The sequence below is a fragment of the Heterodontus francisci genome, chromosome 12, assembly GCF_036365525.1.
Source record: "Heterodontus francisci isolate sHetFra1 chromosome 12, sHetFra1.hap1, whole genome shotgun sequence".
Classification (NCBI taxonomy): Eukaryota; Metazoa; Chordata; class Chondrichthyes; order Heterodontiformes; family Heterodontidae; genus Heterodontus; species Heterodontus francisci.
This window is the reverse complement of record NC_090382.1, coordinates 107,504,394-107,523,476: the sequence shown is the minus strand read 5'-3', so window position 1 is coordinate 107,523,476 and position 19,083 is coordinate 107,504,394. Positions and strand designations below refer to the sequence as shown.

The 19,083-nt window shown below is 43.6% G+C and overlaps 1 protein-coding gene across 3 annotated transcripts in view; it reads left to right on the top strand.

The window, feature by feature from the left end:
* The window catches only part of LOC137376054 (H-2 class II histocompatibility antigen gamma chain-like), a 39,572-nt gene extending 27,823 nt beyond the window's left edge, over positions 1-11,749 (top strand). For 2 of the 3 annotated variants that reach the window (XM_068044039.1, XM_068044038.1), the window contains exons 8-10: positions 2,768-2,959; positions 5,240-5,284; positions 6,993-11,749. In XM_068044039.1, the coding sequence (XP_067900140.1) occupies positions 2,768-2,959; positions 5,240-5,284; positions 6,993-7,000 (245 nt within the window). In that variant the 3' untranslated portion in view covers positions 7,001-11,749. The remainder of the gene's footprint in view (positions 1-2,767; positions 2,960-5,239; positions 5,285-6,992) is intronic. The other variant, XM_068044040.1, reaches the window with a different exon arrangement.
* The last annotated feature ends 7,334 nt before the right edge of the window (positions 11,750-19,083 follow it).

Here is a 19,083-nt window from a genome sequence, read left to right as displayed (position 1 = left end):
GTCCAGTAACATAACCTCTGTATCGTATTTAGCGTGTGATCCTGCAAACAAAAAAAAAGAAATGACTTGCATGTATATGACGCCTTTCACGACCACTGGATGTCTCAAAGCACTTTACAGCCAATAAAGTACTTTTGAAGTGTAGTCACTGTTGTAGTGTAAGCATGGGTATAGAAAAGCAAATCAGCCATGTTCCTCCCACAGCCCATGTACACTCTACCCTATCATGGACTCTACCCACCCACTTAATCTCCTTTCACAGCCCATGTACACTCTACCCTATCATGGACTCTACCCACCCATTTATTCTCCTCCCACAGCCCAGGTACACTCGACCCTATCATGGACTCTACCCACCCATTTAATCTCCTCCCACAGCCCAGGTACACTCGACCCTATCATGGACTCTACCCACCCATTTAATCTCCTCCCACAGCCCATGTACACTCTACCCTATCATGGACTCTACCCACCCATTTAATCTCCTCCCACAGCCCAGGTACACTCGACCCTATCATGGACTCTACCCACCCATTTAATCTCCTTTCACAGCCCATGTACACTCCACCTTATCATGGACTCTACCGACCCATTTAATCTCCTGAAAAAAGGAAGTTCTGTATAAATATTCCCTGATGTCCATCAAGGAAAATTCTACAATATTAATTCATCTTTCATTTCTATTATTCAATGCTGGGCTTCTGTTAACTTATTAATCAGGGGTCTGAAGAATTGCTGGAAGCTCATTTCACATCATATGTGAGTGAGGGGAAACTTTTGCCCAGTTTCGGGGTTCCACTTTATCCCAGAGGTATGAGACTGCTCTCACCAAGTCTCCACGTTGTTGAATTCAAGACTGTCCTGCTTATTCCATGGAAAGCTACAATCCAAAGGAATGGCTCACACGAGGACAACTGTCAGCAATGTTCTAGAATGCTGCACCATTGACTGATTAAGGCACGAATTTTCACCTCTACACCCTCTCAAGAGGGAACTCTTAAGTTCTTTGTTATCACCCTGGAGACATGCTCAATGCCCTCTTCACTTTTACCGTGAATGTTGGGATACAACCTCTCTCTCTCCCTGCCTTCAGAATATTGCATTTCCTTTTTTTAGTATTCATTTCATGGGATATGGACATCGCTGGCCAGGCCAGCATTTGTTGCCCAACCCTAATTGCCCTTGAGAAGGTGGTGGTGAGCTGCCTTCTTGAGCCGCTGCAGTCCATGTGGGGTAGGTACACCCACAGTGCTGTTAGGAAGGGAGTTCCAGGATTTTGACCCAGCGACAGTGAAGGAACAGCGATATAGTTCCAAGTCAGGATGGTGTGTGGCTTGGAGGGGAACTTGCAGGTGGTGGTGTTCCCACTTGTCTGCTGCCCTTGTTCTTCCAGGTGAAAGAGGTCGTGAGTTTGGAAGGTGCAGTCGAAGGAGCCTTGGTGAGTTGCTGCAGTGCATCTTGTAGATGGTACACATTGCTGCCACTGTGCTTCGGTGGTGGAGGGGGTGAATGTTTAAGTTGGTGGATTGGGTGCCAATCAAGTGGACTGCTTTGTCCTGGATGTGCCAAGAATCCAGAGTGTTGTTGGAGCCGAACTCATCCAGGAAAGTGGAGAATTTTCCATGACACTCCTGCCTTGTGCCTTGTAGATGGTGGACAGGCTTTGGGGAGTCAGGAGGTGAGTTACTCGCCACAGAATCCTCAGCCTCTGACTTGCTCTTGCAGCCACTGTATTTATGTGGCCGTTTCAGTTCGGTTTCTGGTAAATGGGAACCTCCAGAATGTTGATAGTGGGAGATTCCGCAATATTGAAGGGGAGCTAGTTAGATTTGCTATTATTGTGGATGGTCATTGCCTGGCACTTGTGCGGTGTGAATGTTACTTGCCACTTATCAGCCCAAGCCTGAATGTTGTCCAGGTCTTGCTGCATCTGAACACAGACTGCTTCAGGATCTAAGGAGTTGCGAATGCTACTGAACATGGTACAATCATCAGCAAACATCCCCACTTCTGACTTTATGATGGAGGGAAGATCATTGATGAAGCAACTAAAGGTTGGACCTAGGACACTATCTTGAGGATCTTCTGCAGTGATGACGTGGGGCTGAGATGATTGGCCTCCAACAGCCCCAACCATCTTCCTTTGGGCTGGGTAAGACTCCAACCAGTGGAGAGTTTCCCCCGATTCCCATTGACTTCAATTTGACTAGGAGAGCATGGAGTCAGTATAGTTACAAATCCCAGCTCCAGCAACATCTCCCAATTATGTGTGCCTTGAAAGGAGTCCCAGAGGTATCAAGTTTAACATGGAGGAAGTGACAATAACAAATTGCGTTTAAATAGTGTCTTTAACATAGTAAAACATCCTAAGGGGGTTCACAGAAGTGATCATCAAACAAGATTTGACACTAGGTCGCATAAGGAGATATTGGGACAGGCTTGGTCAAAGAGGTAGCTTTTAAGGAGCATAAGAGGTAGAGAGGCAGAGAGGGAATTCCAGACCTTGTGGTCCAGGTAGCTGAAGGAATGGACGCCACTGGTGGAGTGATTAAAATTGAGGATGAGCAAGAGGCCAGAACTGGAGCAGTGCAGAGATCTCACAAGGTTGTAGGACCGGAGGAGGTTACAGAGATAGGGAGGGGTGAGGCCATGGAGGAATTTGAAAAGAAGAGTGAGAATTTTAAAATCCGGAAGGCAGGCTACAAGCAGAGAAGCTTGGGATATGAAGAGCACCATTAATACGCAATCATTATTTTCCCTTGTTCAGTTGCCACTGAATGTGAGAAGCGTCACCAGGAGACGCAGATTGTTCCTGGAGCCTTCCGCCCCAGTTGTGATGAGAAGGGCAATTATGAGTCAAAGCAGTGTTGGCCGAGCACTGGATATTGTTGGTGCACTTACCTGAATGGAACTGAGATCCCAGGAACAGCCACTCGTCACCGATTAGAAGGCTGCGAAAGTACGTTTTAGTTTTCTTGATCTGCTGTTCGTACGAATGTGATTAAAAAATCCCCCTTTTGAAGGATATGAATCCTCAGATACTGAAAGTCATGCCCGCATGTAGCAAGACCTGGACAACATTCAGGCTTGGGCTGATAACTGGCAAGTAACATTTGTGCCACTTAAGTGCCAGGCAATGATCATTTCCAGCAAGAGAGAATCTAACCATCTCTATTTGACATTCAATGGCATTACCATCACTGAATCCCCCATCATCAACATCCTGGGGGTTACCATTGACCAGAAACTTAACTGGACCAGCCACACACATACTGTGGCTACACGAGCAAGTCGGAGGCTGGGAATTCTGTGAGGCATATGACTCACCTCCTGTCTCCTCAAAGCCTGTCCACGATCTACAAGGCACAAGTCAGGAGTGTGACGGAATACTCTCCACTTGCCTGGATGAGTGCAGCTCCAACAAAACTCAAGAAGCTTTAAACAATTCAGGACAAAGCAGCCCGCTTGATTGGTACCCCATCTACCACCTCAAACATTCACTCCCTCCATCACTGGCACACGGTGGTAACAGTGTGTACAAGATACATTGCAGCAACTTGCCAAGGTTTTTTCAGTAACACCTCCCAAGCCCATGGCCTCTGCCGCCTAGAAGGACAAATGTAGCTGGCGCATGGGAATATCGCCTCCTGCATGATCCCCCTCCAAGCCACACACCATCCTGCCTTTGAACTACATTTACTGTTCCTTTACTGTCACTGGGTTAAAATCCTGGAACTCCCTCCCTAACAGCATTGTGGGTGTATCTACACCACATGGCCATGGACTGTTGCGGTTCAAGAAGGTGGCTCACCATCACCCACTCAAGAGCAATTAGGGATGGGCAACAAATGTTGGCCTTGGCAGCAATGCCCACATCTCATGAATGAATGAAAGGACTAAAGGGACAGGAAGAGTCCAAACAGCCACTGGAGCCTGTTCTGCCATTCAGTTAGATGATGGCTGATCTGTACCTCAACTCCTGCTCCATACTCCTTGATGCCCTTACCTTAAAAAACTCTGTCTTCGACTTGAAAGCTCCAATTGGCCCCCAACATCCACAACATTTAGTAGGGAGACTGTACCAGATTTCCACTACTCTTTGTGTGAAGATGTTCTTGCTGATTTCACTCCTAAATGTGTCTTGCTATAATTTTAAAGATTATGATCCCTTGTTCTTGATTCCCCCCACCCACCATCAGGATCAATAGTTTCTCTGTATTTACCCCATCAAATAATTTTAAACACCTCAATCAGATCACCCCTCAGGGGAATACAAATTCAGCCACGCCCAATGACAGGCACGCACAAGGCCCATGCATTGGAACCTTCCAGAAGAAGTCACCCAACAGGGATCAGGAGTGAAAACTCTTAGCTACTGAGGCCAATTACAGTGAACCCCAAAATGCTACTGCAGCCCATGGCAACCAGCAGAATACATTTTGAGGATGGCCTTTAGGATGATTTGGACTCTTGAATAGAATCATAGAAAGTTTAAGGCACAGAAAGAGGCCACTTGGCCCATCGTGTCTGTGCCGACCAGTAACCAATCCATCTATTCTAATCCCACCTTCCAGCATTTGGTCCAAAGCCTAGACTAGAGCTGGATTTTCTTCAACTCTTCAATGCTTGTCTTCAGGCCTGTGACGTGCATATCCAAATACTGAAACTGTAGCTCACATATACTCCATTGTGTCAGTGAAACCATTCTGTAATCTTGCAAAGATTTGCCTGCAGAGATACAAGGGTAGAGCCACTGCACACTTGTGTTACAGTCTGCGGATTGTACAACCACTTGGTGCTACAATGCCACCAGACTAGGAAGAACTATTGCACTTGTACATGCACTAACAAAAGAACTGAATGAAGCATGGATTGGGAAAAGCCTATTCAATCCATTACTCCTATTCCTCCCACAGCCCATGCACACTCTACCCTATCATGGACTCTACCCACCCAGCAATCTCTTGCCACAGGCTTTGTACACTCTACTCTATCATGAGTTCAACCCACCTATTTATGTTCCTCAGGGAACATTCTATATAAATGTTCCCTGATCCCCAAATAGATTCAACTTCAAATTATTCAACTGTCCTCCACTATCAAAGATTCAAATGTATAGTGTATCAGGAATTGGACCTTGCCTAGAGCAGACTGGATTTTATTGAAGTTCTAACAAGTTATCACTTTTATTTGCAATGTTAGTTTCTCATGTTCAGTTATGGTTTCTTTCAATCTTCAGGCTATAGAAAGGCTAATGATATGAACATGTCTGGTTTGGCAGCAAGTAAGTAACCAGTGATTTTTTTTAACAAGTTCCTCAAGTTACTTACAATTTGCAGCACAGAAAGAGGCCATTTGGCCCAAAGGGTCCATGCACTATTTATATTCCCCATGAACCTCGTCTTGTGCCATTCATTTTATCTCAAACTATCAGCATCTCCTTCTATTCCTTCCTCCTTCATGTGCATATCTAGTTTCCCTTTAAATACATCTATGGTATTTCGCCTCAACTATTCCACGAGATAGCAAGTTCCACGTTCTAACCACTCTGCATAACTCACCAAGCCTCATTCGACAGCACCTTCCAAACCCCCAACCTCTACCACCTAGAAGGACAGGGCAGTAGGTGGATGCGAACACCACCACCTGTGAGTTCCCCTATAAGCCTCACACCATCCTGACTTGGAATGATATCACCGTTCCTTCGGTGTCGCTGGGTCAAAATCTTGGAACTCCCTTCCTAACAGCACTGTGGGTGTACCTACCCCACATGGACTGCAGGGGTTCAAGAAGGCAGCTCACCACTGCCTTCTCAATGGCAATTAGGGATGGGCAATAGAAACTGGCCTGGCCAGCGATGCTCACATCCCAGGAACAAATAAAAAAAAGTTTCTCCTGAATTCCTTATTGGATGAATTAGACAGCCTACTTCCACCTCTGTAATATCACCCATATCTGTCCTGCCTCTACTCATCTACTGCTGAAAACTGCATCTATTTCCTTTTTATGCCTCTAGTTATGACCATTCTAATGCTCAAGCAAGCTATTGCGAATGGTATAATGCTGTTTCAATCTTCCCTCCTTTGCACTTGAGCTCATCAAAAACTCTGCTGCCTACCTCCTAACCTGCATCAACTCCCATTCACCAGTGACCCCTTTGCTTGCTGACTGACATTGGCTCCTAGTTAAGCAATGTTTTGATTTTAAAATTTCCATCCTTATCTGTGCAACCTGGCCTCCTAATTTAACCCTGGAAGGCGGGAGTGCGAGTGGGGTGTTAGCGGATAGGGAAAGGAATTGTTCTGCTCACTATTAGTGATAATATTGTAAATGTGTCACAAAAGCTTTATGCTTAGTGGGCAATGGAAAATGCAAACACAGTCCAAATGAAATACCTAAGTGGGGCATTTGTGTCATCTGTAGCTCAACGGGTCACACTCTTGACTCTCAGTCAGAAGGTTGTGAGTTCATTTTCTCATCCTGAAAATTGAGCACAAAATCCAGGCTGAAACTCCTAGTGCTGCCCTGTTGTAGGTGCTGTTTCCTAGATGAGATGTTAAATCAAGGCCCCATCTGCTCTCGCAGCTGAATGTAAAAAAATCCCGTGGCACTATTTTAAACAAGAGCAAGGGGGGTTATTCCTAGTGTTGTTGTCAATATTTACCCGTCAAGCAACATCAGTAAAACTGGGATTATTTGGTCATTATCACGTTGCTGTTCGTGGGATCTTGCTGTGCACAGATTGGCTGCTGCATTTCCTATATTACAACAGTGACTACACTTCGAAAGTACTTCATCGTCTGTGAAGCGTTTTGGGATGTTCTGAGGTCGTGAAAGACGCTGCATAGAATGCAACTCTTTCTTTTGCAAACACCTTTACAAAATGTTTGCATACAGAATCCAGAAGAAACTGATGCTAAGAAAATTGTTGAAACAGCAACATTTTGGGAGTAATTTTTAAACTCACGTAAACTATTTCTGTTTCATTACAGTGGATTAAGGCTGAAGATGGAGTCATGGTGGACAGACAAGCACATCCTGACTGGCTTCGCTCCACAATCATACATTAATTGCAAATACTGATTTTTTAAATTAACCTAGGGTATGATCAATAACTGTTAAGAGCTGGTCCTTTACCTGGATAATGTACTTCCCATCCTTGCTAAAGATTTGTCCTTCCTGGTGTTTTAACAGAGAAACAAATTTCCCTGAGCTTTGACATTGTTCACTTTACTCCCAAAAAACAGGATATATTCCCACAGGAAATTCCATAGGGATACTCTAATCCCATTCTCTGGGGGGAGTGTCTAAATGTGGCTGCGTACAACAGCTCCCCAGCCCAGGGTTTCTGCCGAACTCCTGCCAGAGTTACGGCAGGAGACCGGGAGAACAATACCTGCGGAATTTCAGGACTTTCTGTACAAGCTTTAAAAAACCCTTTTTTAAAAAACAATTTCATTGAGAAAGGCAGGAGGCCTGAATAGTAAAATGTCACACAGGTGTGGTTCAATCACAGGAATCCAAACGGGATCTAGACTGGTACAAGGGAAAACGAATAACTGGATGATGGAATCTGAGATTAATAATAAGGTTCTGGTGATGCACAGCATCTGGAATGGTTTGAGGTTGGGACCCTTTTTGGACTCAATCCTGATGATTGTTCCCAACTGTTACATTAATCTGCCGAACTCCTTTAGATACTGACCTGTTCATTAATCATGCACACCATCTCGATTTGAACTTAAAACCTTTGTTCCTTCATTTATATTGGGTAGTGATTCTAGAACTCCCTAACTGCACGGTGAACCCACCGTCACCACACAGACTGCAGTGGTTCAAGAAGAAGGCACACCACCACCTTCTCAAAGACCAACCAAGGATGCTCAATAAATGTTGGCCTTGCCAGTAACACCCACATCCAAATTCAAAAGTAGATAATTTAATTTAAAAGTTGTTCCTTTACATTTTTTTTTTTACACGAAGTGAGTTTATCCCCATCCCCACATTTTGGGATTCAAGGTTTGAGCCAATTATAGCAGTACCAGTTTATATCCCTAAAATAAACTTTACCACACCTTACAGAAACATCCAGATTATACTGTATGACTGGTTATTGATCACTTTGTCTTAAGCTAGTATTGCCTATAGTCAACTTGCGTAACAATAATGTTGCTTTTTGATCTCTTTATCTGTTACTTAATGGTGATTGCTAACTGTAGATGGGGAAATTATTTTGCAATAAAGGGAGGGAATTTTATTCTTGTGTTTTATTTTGGACAATAGAAGCACCTATATCTGGCTGACAGAAAAATACAGGGTCAAGCCTCTGCCCTGTTCATGAGACCTAACAATGATGCCTCAATCCAATAACAAGTCTTTGTATTATGAGCAGTGAATGGGAACGTTCTAGTGTAGGGTTGCCAAACTTCCAGGATTGTCTTGGAGGCTTCAAAAATTAAAGAGTAATCACCAGGACACTGCTATGAGCAAATAAACCCCAGGGAAGAATCATAGGTATATTTCAAAATAATTCTGTGTGTCTTTTTTTTTCATTTTGTTTGAGCCTTTATTAGTTGAAGTGGAGATGGGATAACAAACCTGTTTACTGACTCTCAAGCATCATCCAATTGGGTAACTAAGAGCCTATTTGTTTCCTGATGGGTGTGCGGATGGTCATGTTGGGTGACCAATGGTGGAAGTGTGCAGGGGCAGGGCTGGAGGTAGGAGGTCATGTGATGAAGCCTCCCGGAATTCCAGAGTTGGGAATCTGAGTCTATTGGCTGTCAGTGCTTTTGTCTTTTTTTTTACTGTATTTTCACATACACAAGATGTTTAGTAAAGAAAAATGACCTAAAGGCCATGAAAATAAAAACTTGACAAAGTCTTCTCGATATTTCTATTCTCCGATGAACCACGTGTGGTATAAAAAAAGAACAGAGTCATGGTGAAAAGCAGACACCAAGGAGGGTAATGGTATAAAGAGCCAGTTTCACCTTGTGTCTACCACCTGCTAAATCTTAATCGCTCAGGAGAACAGTCATGAAGTAGCTTTGAAGGTAAATTGACTTTGCCAATCCTTTGTAAGAGATCAGCACAGTGGTGCAGTGGTTAGCACTGCAGCCTCAGAACTCCAGCATCCCGGGTTCGATTCTGGGTACTGCCTGTGTGGAGTTTGCAAGTTCTCCCTGTGACCGTGTGGGTTTTCGCTGGGTGCTCTGGTTTCCTTCCACAGCCGAAGACTTGCAGGTTGATAGGTAAATTGGCCATTGTAAATTGCTCCTAGTATAGGTAGGGGAATTAAGGGAAGGTAGGAACATGGGATTAATGTAGGACTAGTATAAATGGGTGGTTGATGGTTGGCACAGACTTGGTGGACCGAAGGGCCTGTTTCAGTGCTGTATCTCTAGAATAAAAAAACAATGCCTAAATCACGTTTATCTAATCTCACAGATGAAAGGTGAACTTCTGCACAGTTGCCAGTGAGATCCAATTCTTGTTGAGTAGACCCAAGATGTCATTTCAAGAATCTTATAGCATAGAAGGAGGCTATTCGGCCCATTGTGCCTGTGCTTGCTCCTTGAAAGTGCCAAATGGTCCCATTGCCTTCAGCTCTTTCCCTATATCCCTCTCATTTTTTTTTTCCTTTTCAAATTTATATATCCAATTCCTTTTGAAATTTATTCTAGAATGGGCATTAGTTAAAAAAAGCCTACAGAATTGTTTCCATCGACAAACCCAGGTGAAGAAGCAAAACTTCAAATATGGGACAGGAGTAAAGCTAGTAGAAAAAGTAATTGAATTCACAAAAGCATGTGGTATTAAGAGGGACTGTTAGTGGCTTAATCATGCATCGTGTACCAGGGAGATATAGAGCTCTGTCATCTTTCATAATAGTCTGAAAAATATAAAGGGTGTAGTTCAGATGTTTAAGAAGAACTTGCGAAACATAATAGGTTTATCATAGAAAAAGGAAGTTGAATTTGCAAGCCTTTCCATGGAGATTCAAAACTTGCCTTGCAGAAACACTGAGATGTTCGCTTGGGGTTTTCAGTGTTTTTCTCAGTGATGCTGTTTTGTCTATGATTGATGCATTAGAATAAACTTGAGAGAACGTTGAGGGGAAATATGTGACTATTTACATAGAATATACAGCACAGAAACAGGCCATTTGACCCAACTGGTCCATGCCACTGTTTACGTTCCACATGGGCATCCTCCCACCTGACTTCATCTCACACTATCACACTATTCCTTTCTCCCTCATGCATTGAGTTGGAAGTTGATTGGGAAACTCAGGACTGGAGCCATCAGATATGACAGGTTTGATGCGCATGAGAGATTTGGGGAATTTGGGATTTTTCAGAACAGGAACACAATAACTAGGAGGTGAAAAGAATGTTCACTGGCCTCAACCATTCGGAGCTTGGTAGGTAGGGAGGCTAATTCACCCAGTGTTCAGGTTGGGATCGTGCTGTGCGATATTAGTGATGACACATTAATGGGTTGGGATGAAATTCCTTAATCCTCCATTTGGACAAAATTTGTACAGCTTTTAAGGCCCTGTGCAGACAAATTCCCTGCAAACGCATTAATGTTCTTGACCGTTGTTGAGATCAGAAGGTTTAACTTTGACTTTCTCATTGCATATATATTCAAGGGTGAAAACTCTTCTATGTTCATTCCAGTTGATCCTCTCATAGAGACAACACGCCAAATCTAAACCAATCAAATCCTACGCTGGGTGTTTGCCAGAAACAGCATTGTTAATCTGCCAAATAATCTGCCGAGGCAACGAGCTGTGGCCGGAGTTAGCTTTTTAATTGAAACGGTGGGAAGTTAAGCCCTAAGCTCGATAATTGGCTGCCCTTCATATAAAGTGACCCAAAGCTATTTCACCACCTCTTACAGGTCACACCATGACTCTCATTAACATCTTGGCCTCCAAAGCAATCAACCAATTACAGGACGTCCCTGTTGAACTGGGCAGTTTGGCAAACAATTTTCTCAATTCTTCTGTCAGTGCAAGATGGGTCTCTGGATTCGTCCCAGCTTTAAACAACATATATCATTGCATAATTTTTGCTTTATAATCTTGAGTTTGAATAACAGTGCATTGCAGTGGACAACGTTTCTGGCGATTTAGTGTTAGGGGCTCTTGTTTTTTGCTGATTTGCAACTTATATTAAAAAAGTAACTGCTATTTTAATATTTTTGGCAGTGACAAATTTATAACTTGAATTTTTCTGAAAAGCAGTAGATTTTTCCTGGATTATTAACCCATTTTAATTTGGGTTGGCATGGATTGCATCAGAGTTAACCAATCATCGCTGCACTTGATGAAGTTTGCGTGGCTTTGCATTTTAAAGGTGTGTTGCTTAAGATTTGCACATTATAACAAAGATCGCTTAAATATAGGTTTACTGCAGGTAATGGCCTATAGTTGGGTTAATGTTGATGGATAAGGTTAAGAAACGGGGACATTAGCCTCGAATGTACACTTATGTAGGAATGACCATTGCTGTCTCCCAAGGGGCTCTGGGCAATGACTTGTGTACCTGAAGCAACACCTACGTCATTGCTGCCTGTGGTACAATGCTGAATCCATCTCAGGAGATTGGCAGATTTTGAAAAAGGCTCCGAAATTAATATGAGCTAAGAGAGTGGCTTCTGATTTATGTGATTTGTAAAAGAAAAAAGATTTGGATTTGTTGTAAAGGAGAAACAGAAGAATAAAGGTCAGAAAAAATGACATGACTGTGTCCTTCTTGTGTAACATCGCCAGTCTCCCCTTGCATCAATCCATCAGCTCCTGAAACCCTCATCCATGCCTTTGTTACCTCCAGACTCCACCTTTCCAATGCTCCCCTGGCCGGCCTCCCATCTGCTACCCTCTGTAAACTTCAGCTCATCCAAAACTCTGCTGCCCATGTCCGAATGTGCAGCTGAAGTGATTTATGACTTTAATCCCTTATAGGGACTAAACCAAATCAGGAGTACATCCCTATAAATCTCCTTTAATCAAGTTCAAACCAGACAAATTCTGAGACACTTATTTGAGTCCAAAGAATTGTACTGGCTTTCCCTCAAAGAAAGAAAACCAACAGAGAATATTACCATCTTTTGGATAGCCTATTCTTAATATTTATGGCTAAGCCATAAATATCCCAGCTATTATAAGGGTCTGGGAAACTCTTTTCAATACGTATCTCTCCACTTAAAGTGACACAGAGAGAGGGTTTCTGTAGTTGTATATAGAATACTACATGAGACGACTTATTAACTTTTATAGATTTATTAAAGAATTTAACATGCAATACACTTCTTAAGTGGGTAAGTATATCACAATATCAAATATTACTAAGAGATGTAATCACACATTCTTATTTCTAACATAGAATCCAAAGGTTTAACCTTGCTAATGTTACAGCAAAATTATCTTAGAATATCCATCAAAATTTAAAGTAAACTTTTACCTTAAATTCCCCAAGCAAGGCATAGGATGAGGAGTGTTGTTTGAGGATACAACACCACTAAACTTGGCTTTCAAAACCTCTCATTTTTATACTATTTCTAAGGTGTCATCTGACTTCCAGCATTTATGTGACCTTCCTGTGTTCCTTTTAAAATCCATATCTTTAATTACCATTTCCACTTAATGTTTTACTGGAATTTGAAGTTGTGAGATTTTATCTGGTCAAAATGTTTATAATTGTGTTTACTTGACCTCTTATTCCTGTAAGTCCATTTAAGTTTATTGCTACCTCTTAATGAGGCCACACAGGATATTTCAATGTGTGTGTTTATCTTCCAATTTCCTGGCAACAGAAATTCTATTCTAACAGGGACCTTGAAATATTTAACTCTACCTTCTTAAAGGGGAATTTCAGTGAGGTGTGAAAACTGGCCATTTATTCAATCTTTACTTCTAAGTGGTGTAATACACTATTTCCAAATTCTACTTCATTAAGCCTAATATGCCTATATTCCATCACACAGCAACTCTTGTTCACTATCACTCCCTGTGCTCGCTGACCTACATTGACTCCCAATCTGACAATGCCTCGGTTTTAAAATGCTCATCCTTGTTTTCGAATCCCACCACGGCCTCACCCCTCCCTATCTCTGTAACCTCTACTAGCCCAACAGCCTTCCGAGATCTCGGTGCTCCTCCAACTCTGGCTCCTTGCACCTACCCGATTCTAATTACTGGTGGCTGTGCCTTCAGCTGCCAAGGACCTAAACTCTGAAATTCCCTCCCTAAACATCTCCGCCTCTTTAGCTCTCTCTCCTCCTTTAAGATGCTCCTTAAAACCCTTTGACTAAGCAGTTGTTCACGCCTCCTAATGTCTTCCTTGTCTGTCTGTTTTTATTCAATTGTGTCCTAGATGGTTGTGGACTTTTAGCAGAATAATTACCCAGTTCCATAGAATTTCCATTTAATAGAATCTGATGTAATCACTGGATGAAATAATGAGAGTAGGTGTAGGCCAAGGGTTTTGAGGGACTTTTTGTGTGATGGAATGGTATAATTCACTGAAAATTTGCAGCCACAATTCCCCATGATAATTCCCAGGTTATGAAGTAGGTTGGTGCAATTTTTTTTTTATTCCTTCATGTGATGTGGGCATTGCTGGCAAGGCCAGAATTGTTGCCCAAGCATAATTGCACTAAGCATATAAATGGTTTGTTTGGCCATTTCAGAGGGCAGTTAAGAGTCAATCACATTGCTGTGGGTCTGTAGTCACATGTAGGCCAGGCCAGGCCAGGTGAGGTTGGCAGATTTCTTTCTTTAAAAGTCATTCGTGAACCAGATGGGTTTTTATGACAATCAATGATAGCTTCATAGCACCATTACTGAGACCAGCTTTCAACTCCGCACGTGTTCTCGATTCCCCGACCAGGGGAAACAACCTCTCAGTGTCTACCCTGTCAAACCCCCTCAGAATCTTGTATGTCTCAATGAAATTACCTCTCATTTTTCTAAATTGCGGAGAATATAGACACAATTTTCTCAGCCTCTCATCGTAGGGCAAAACTTTCATTCCAGGGATTAATCTAGTGAACCTTCGCTGTACTCCCTCCAATGCAAAATCAAAACTGCACACAGTATTCCGAGTGTAGTCTCACTACAGCTCTATACAATTGCAGGAGGATCTCTTTATTCTTGTACTCCAATCTCCTTGCAATGAAGTCCAACATGTCATTTGCCTTCCTAATTGCTAGCTGTACTTGCATGCTAACATTCTGTGTTCTTTGTAAAAAGTACACCCAAGTCTTCTGAACATCAAAATTACGAGTTTCACACCTTTTAAAAAATATTCTTCGGTTCTATTCTTACTACCAAAGTGAATAACCTCATATAATATAAAAGCAAATTACTGCAGATGCTGGAAATCTGAAATAAAATCAAGAAATGCTGGAAATACTCAGCAGGTCTGGCAGCATCTGTGGAGAGTGAAGCAGAGTTAACGTTTCAGGTCAGTGACCCTTCTTCAGAACTGGCAAATATTAGAAATGTAAAAGATTTTAAGCAAGTAAAGCGGGGGTGGGGCAAAAGATAACAAAAGAGAAGGTGTTGATAGGACAAGGTCACAGAGAATAACTGACCAGAAGGTCATGGAGCAAAGGCAAACGGTATGTTAATGGTGTGCTGAAAGACACAGCGTTAGTGCAGAAAGGGTGTGAATAGATTGTAAAGCACAAAGCACTCCAAGCACAAATATTAAAATTAAAAAAAACAGAAACAGTAGGTAGGCACAGTAGAAACAAACTAAACACACTAAAAAACCTAAAATAAAATAACCAAATAAAAAAGAAAAAAAGATAAAATTACTAAACATAAAAAAGGGGGCCTGTTATGCTCTGAAATTATTGAACTCAATGTTCAGTCCGGCAGGCTGTAGTGTGCCTAATCGGTAAATGAGATGCTGTTCCTCGAGCTTGTGTTGATGTTCACTGGAACACTACAGCAATCCCAGGACAGAGATGTGAGCATGAGAGCAGGGGGGAGTGTTGAAATGGACAGCAACCGGAAGCTTGGGGCCATGCTTACGGATTGAGCGGAGGTGTTCCACAAAGCAGTCACCCAGTCTGCGTTTAGTCTCCCCAGTGTAGAGGAGACCACATTGTGAGCAGCGAATACAGTATACTACATTGAAAGAAGTACAAGTAAATCACTGCTTCACCTGAAAGGAGTGTTTGGGGCCTGGGATAGTGAGGAGAGAGGAGGTAAATGGGCAGGTATTACACCTCCTGTGATTGCAGGGGAAGGTGCCTTGGGAAGGGACAAAGTGGTGGGGCTAATGGAGGAGTGGACCAGGGTGTCGTGGAGGGAATGATCTCTTCAGAATGCTGACAGGGGTAGGGAGGGGAAGATGCGTTTGGTAGTGGCATCACCCTGGATGTGGTGGAAGTGGCGGAGGATGATCCTTTGGATCTGGAGGCTGGTGGGGTGGAAAGTGAGGACAAGGGGAACTCTGTTGCAGTTCTGGAAGGGAGGGGAAGGGGTGAGGGTAGAGGTGCGAGAAATGGGCCGGACACGGTTGAGGGCCCTGTCAACCACAGTGGGGGGGGAATCCTCGGTTGAGGAAAAAGGAAGACATATCAAGAAGCACTGCCGTGAAAGGTTGCATCATCAAAGCAGATGCGTCGGAGACGGAGAAACTGGGAGAATGGAATGGAGTCCTTACAGGAGGCAGGGTGTGAAGAAGTGTAGTCGAGGTAGCTGTGGGAGTCAGTGGGCTTATAATGAATATTAGTAGACAGCCCATTCCCAGAGATGGAGACAGAGAAATTGAGGAAGGGAAGGGAAGTGTCGGAGATGGACCATGTAAAGGTGAGAGAAGGGTGGAAATTAGAAGCAAAGTTGATAAAGTTTTCCAGTTCGGGTGGGAGCAGGAAACGGCACCAATACAGTCATCAATGTACCAGAAAAAAGTTGGGGAGGCGGCCTGAGTAGGACTGGAACAAGAAATGTTCGACATATGCCACAAAAAGACAGGCATAGCTAGGACCCATGCGGGTACCCATAGCAACACCTTTTACTTGAAGGAAGTGAGTGGAGTTGAAGGAGAAGTTGTTCAATGTGAGAACAAGGGTGGTGGTGGATGGGGACTGGTTGGGCCTCTGTTCAAGGAAGAAGCGGAGAGCCCTCAAACCGTCCTGATGGGGGATGGAGGTGTAGAGAGATTGGACATCCATAGTGAAGAGGAGGCGATTAGGGCCAGGAAACTGGAAATTGTCAAATTGACGTTAGGCGTCAGAAGAGTCACGGATGTAGGTGGGAAGAGACTGGACCGGGGAGAAAGGATGGAGTCAAGATGGGAAGAAATATGTTCAGTGGGGCAGGAACAGGCTGAAACAATGGGTCTGCCGGGACAGTCCTGTTTGTGGATTTTGGGAAGGAGGTAGAAGCGGGCTGTCTGGGGTTGCGGGACGATGAGGTTGGAAGCTGTATAGGGAAGATCTCCAGAGGAGATGAAGTCAATGGCAGTCCTGTGGACAGTAGCTAGATGTTCGCTGGTGGGGTCATGGTCCAGGGGAAAGTAGGAAGAAGTGTTTGAGAGTTGGTGCTGAGCCTCTGTAAGGTAAAGGTCATTACGCCAGACAACAACAGCACCACACTTATCTGCAGGTTTAATGACAACGTCTGGGTTAGACCTGAGAGAACAGAATGCGGCAAGTTCAGAGGTGGGCAGGTAAGAGTGAGTGAAGGGGGCAGATAAATTGAGATGACCAATGTCTCGCCGACAGTTTTCAATGAAAAGATCAAGAACAGTTAAGAGGCCAGAGGGAGGGGTCCAGGTAGAGGGAGAATGCTGGAGGCGGGTAAATGGGTCTACTGATTGGGGCGAGGACTCCTGGTCAAAGAAGTGAGCCCGGAGGCAAAGGCGATGGAAGAAGAGCTCAACATCATGCCGAGCACGAAATTCATTGAGGTGGGGGCGTAAGGGGATAAAACTGAGACCTTTGCTGAGTACAGAATGTTCAGCATCAGAGAGGGGAAGGTCAGAGGGTATGGTGAATACATGGCAAGGGGTCAGATCAGAAGGGATGGGGTCAGAGGGAAGTGAAGGGGAAGAAGGATCTGGAGGGCCATTAGTCCCCATCAGCTTCTGGAGCTTGCATTCCTTAACATCTGAAAGCAAGAAAAAAGTTTTTTGTTAATGCGTTGGATAAGACGAAGGATGAAATGAAACTGCGGAGTAGAACAGCTTTGAGATAAGGTGAGGTGGTGCTTCTGGAGAACCTCACACTTCCCTACATTATACTCCATCTGCCACCTTGTTGCCCACTAACTTAATCTGTCTATATCTCTTTGCAGCCTCTCTGTGTCCTCCTCACAGCTTACATTCCCACTAGTAAACTTAGATATTTCACTCTGTGTCTCTTTGTTTAATTCATTAATATAGATTGCAAATTGCTGAGGCCCCAGCACTGATCCTTGCGGCACTCCACTAGTTACAACCTGCCAACTTGAAAATGCCTTGTTTATCCTTAATCTCTGCTTCCTGTCCATTAACCAATCATCTAACCATGCGAATATATTACCCTCAGCTCCATGAGCCATTATCTTGCGTATTAACCGTCTGTGTGGCACCCTATCGAAAACCCTTTGGATATCAAAGTATTCTACATCTATTGGTTCCCCTTTATCTAACCGACTAGCTACATCCTCAAAATCGCTAATAAATTTGTCAAACAGCGTTTCCCTTTTGTTAAAGCCAAGTGGTCAGTATATTCTTCCTCTTACATTCCTTGCAAATTGTAACTTTGAGCTTCAATTGAATTTTGATATTTCCGAACTCTCTTGGAATCATACACTATACCAGCACAGAAACAGGGCATTCGGCCCACCTTCAAGTGTCTATCCAATTTATACCCAGCTGCAAGCTCCAGTCTGATTCACACTCCTGTGAAGCATATTGTGATGTTTTGCTACTTTAAAGGTTCGGTGTAAATGTAAGTTGTTGTTATAATTTACCTTGTCAGGACCACTCACAGTCTTGACAGATTCTGCTAGAGTCCCCCTTTAACCTAATACAAAAGCAAAATACTGCAGATGCTGGAAAGTTGAAATAAAAACAGAAAATGCTGCAAATACACAGCAGGACAGGCACCATCAGTGGAGAGAGAATCAGAGTTAACGCTTCAGGTCCATGACCTTCTGTCAGAACTAGGAAAATTTCGAGGTATAATCGGTTTTAAGCAAGTAAAATGGGGGAGGGTTGGAAAAAGAACGAAAGGGAAGGTCTGTGATAGGGTGGAGGGCAGTAGCGATTAAAGGACGAAGGGAATGGTCATGGGACAAGTAAAGAAACAAAGGATGCGTCTAGAGGAGGTGTGAATGGCAGAATAATGAAGAGCTGCTGTCTGATAGCAAAAACAAGAGAAAAATTAATTAAAACAGTTTCTGATCCTCATCTGAGTCCTCTGTAGCCGAACTCTTGTGCAACCTCACCCGCCATTGAGCTGACATAGGTGCTATCCCTTCCCTTGGCCTGTCTGCGGCCCATTCATGCCCAATGATCACCACATGCTGATCCCATCTCTATAGTACCTATAAAAGCAGAGGGGAAGGGTTGGGGTGAGGGAGGTGGGATGAGTGGAAAGGAAGAGGCCCATGCTCACACCATCTGGAGCTTGTTCTTCATACCAGATAGCAGGATTTGAGAAAGTGCATTAGGCAGGAACATACTGCCATTCTGCATGTTCTCAGTGACACTGGTCGTAACAGCATCAATCGCTGCTGCACCAATAATTTGCAGTCAAGGTGCTCAGGAGATGTGGCTGTGCCATCCTCTGCCAGTTCTCTGCTGTTCCCTCCTGTGACATGCCACCTTTTCCTGCAAGGGAGGGGAAGAGTGCCAGTGAGTGCATTGCAATGAGTTTGGGTGATGTGCTGAATAGCTGGAAGTATGTGGAAGCTGCACGATGTGGGTGTGAGGCTTTCAGCAATGGTAAATATGCGCGGATGAGGTGGAACATTTGAATGTTGGGCATGAGTGCCGATTGCCAGAGATTGTTGATGGGTGAGTGATGGGGATATGGTTCATTGAGCAGTGTGTGAGGTTGGTGGTGCAG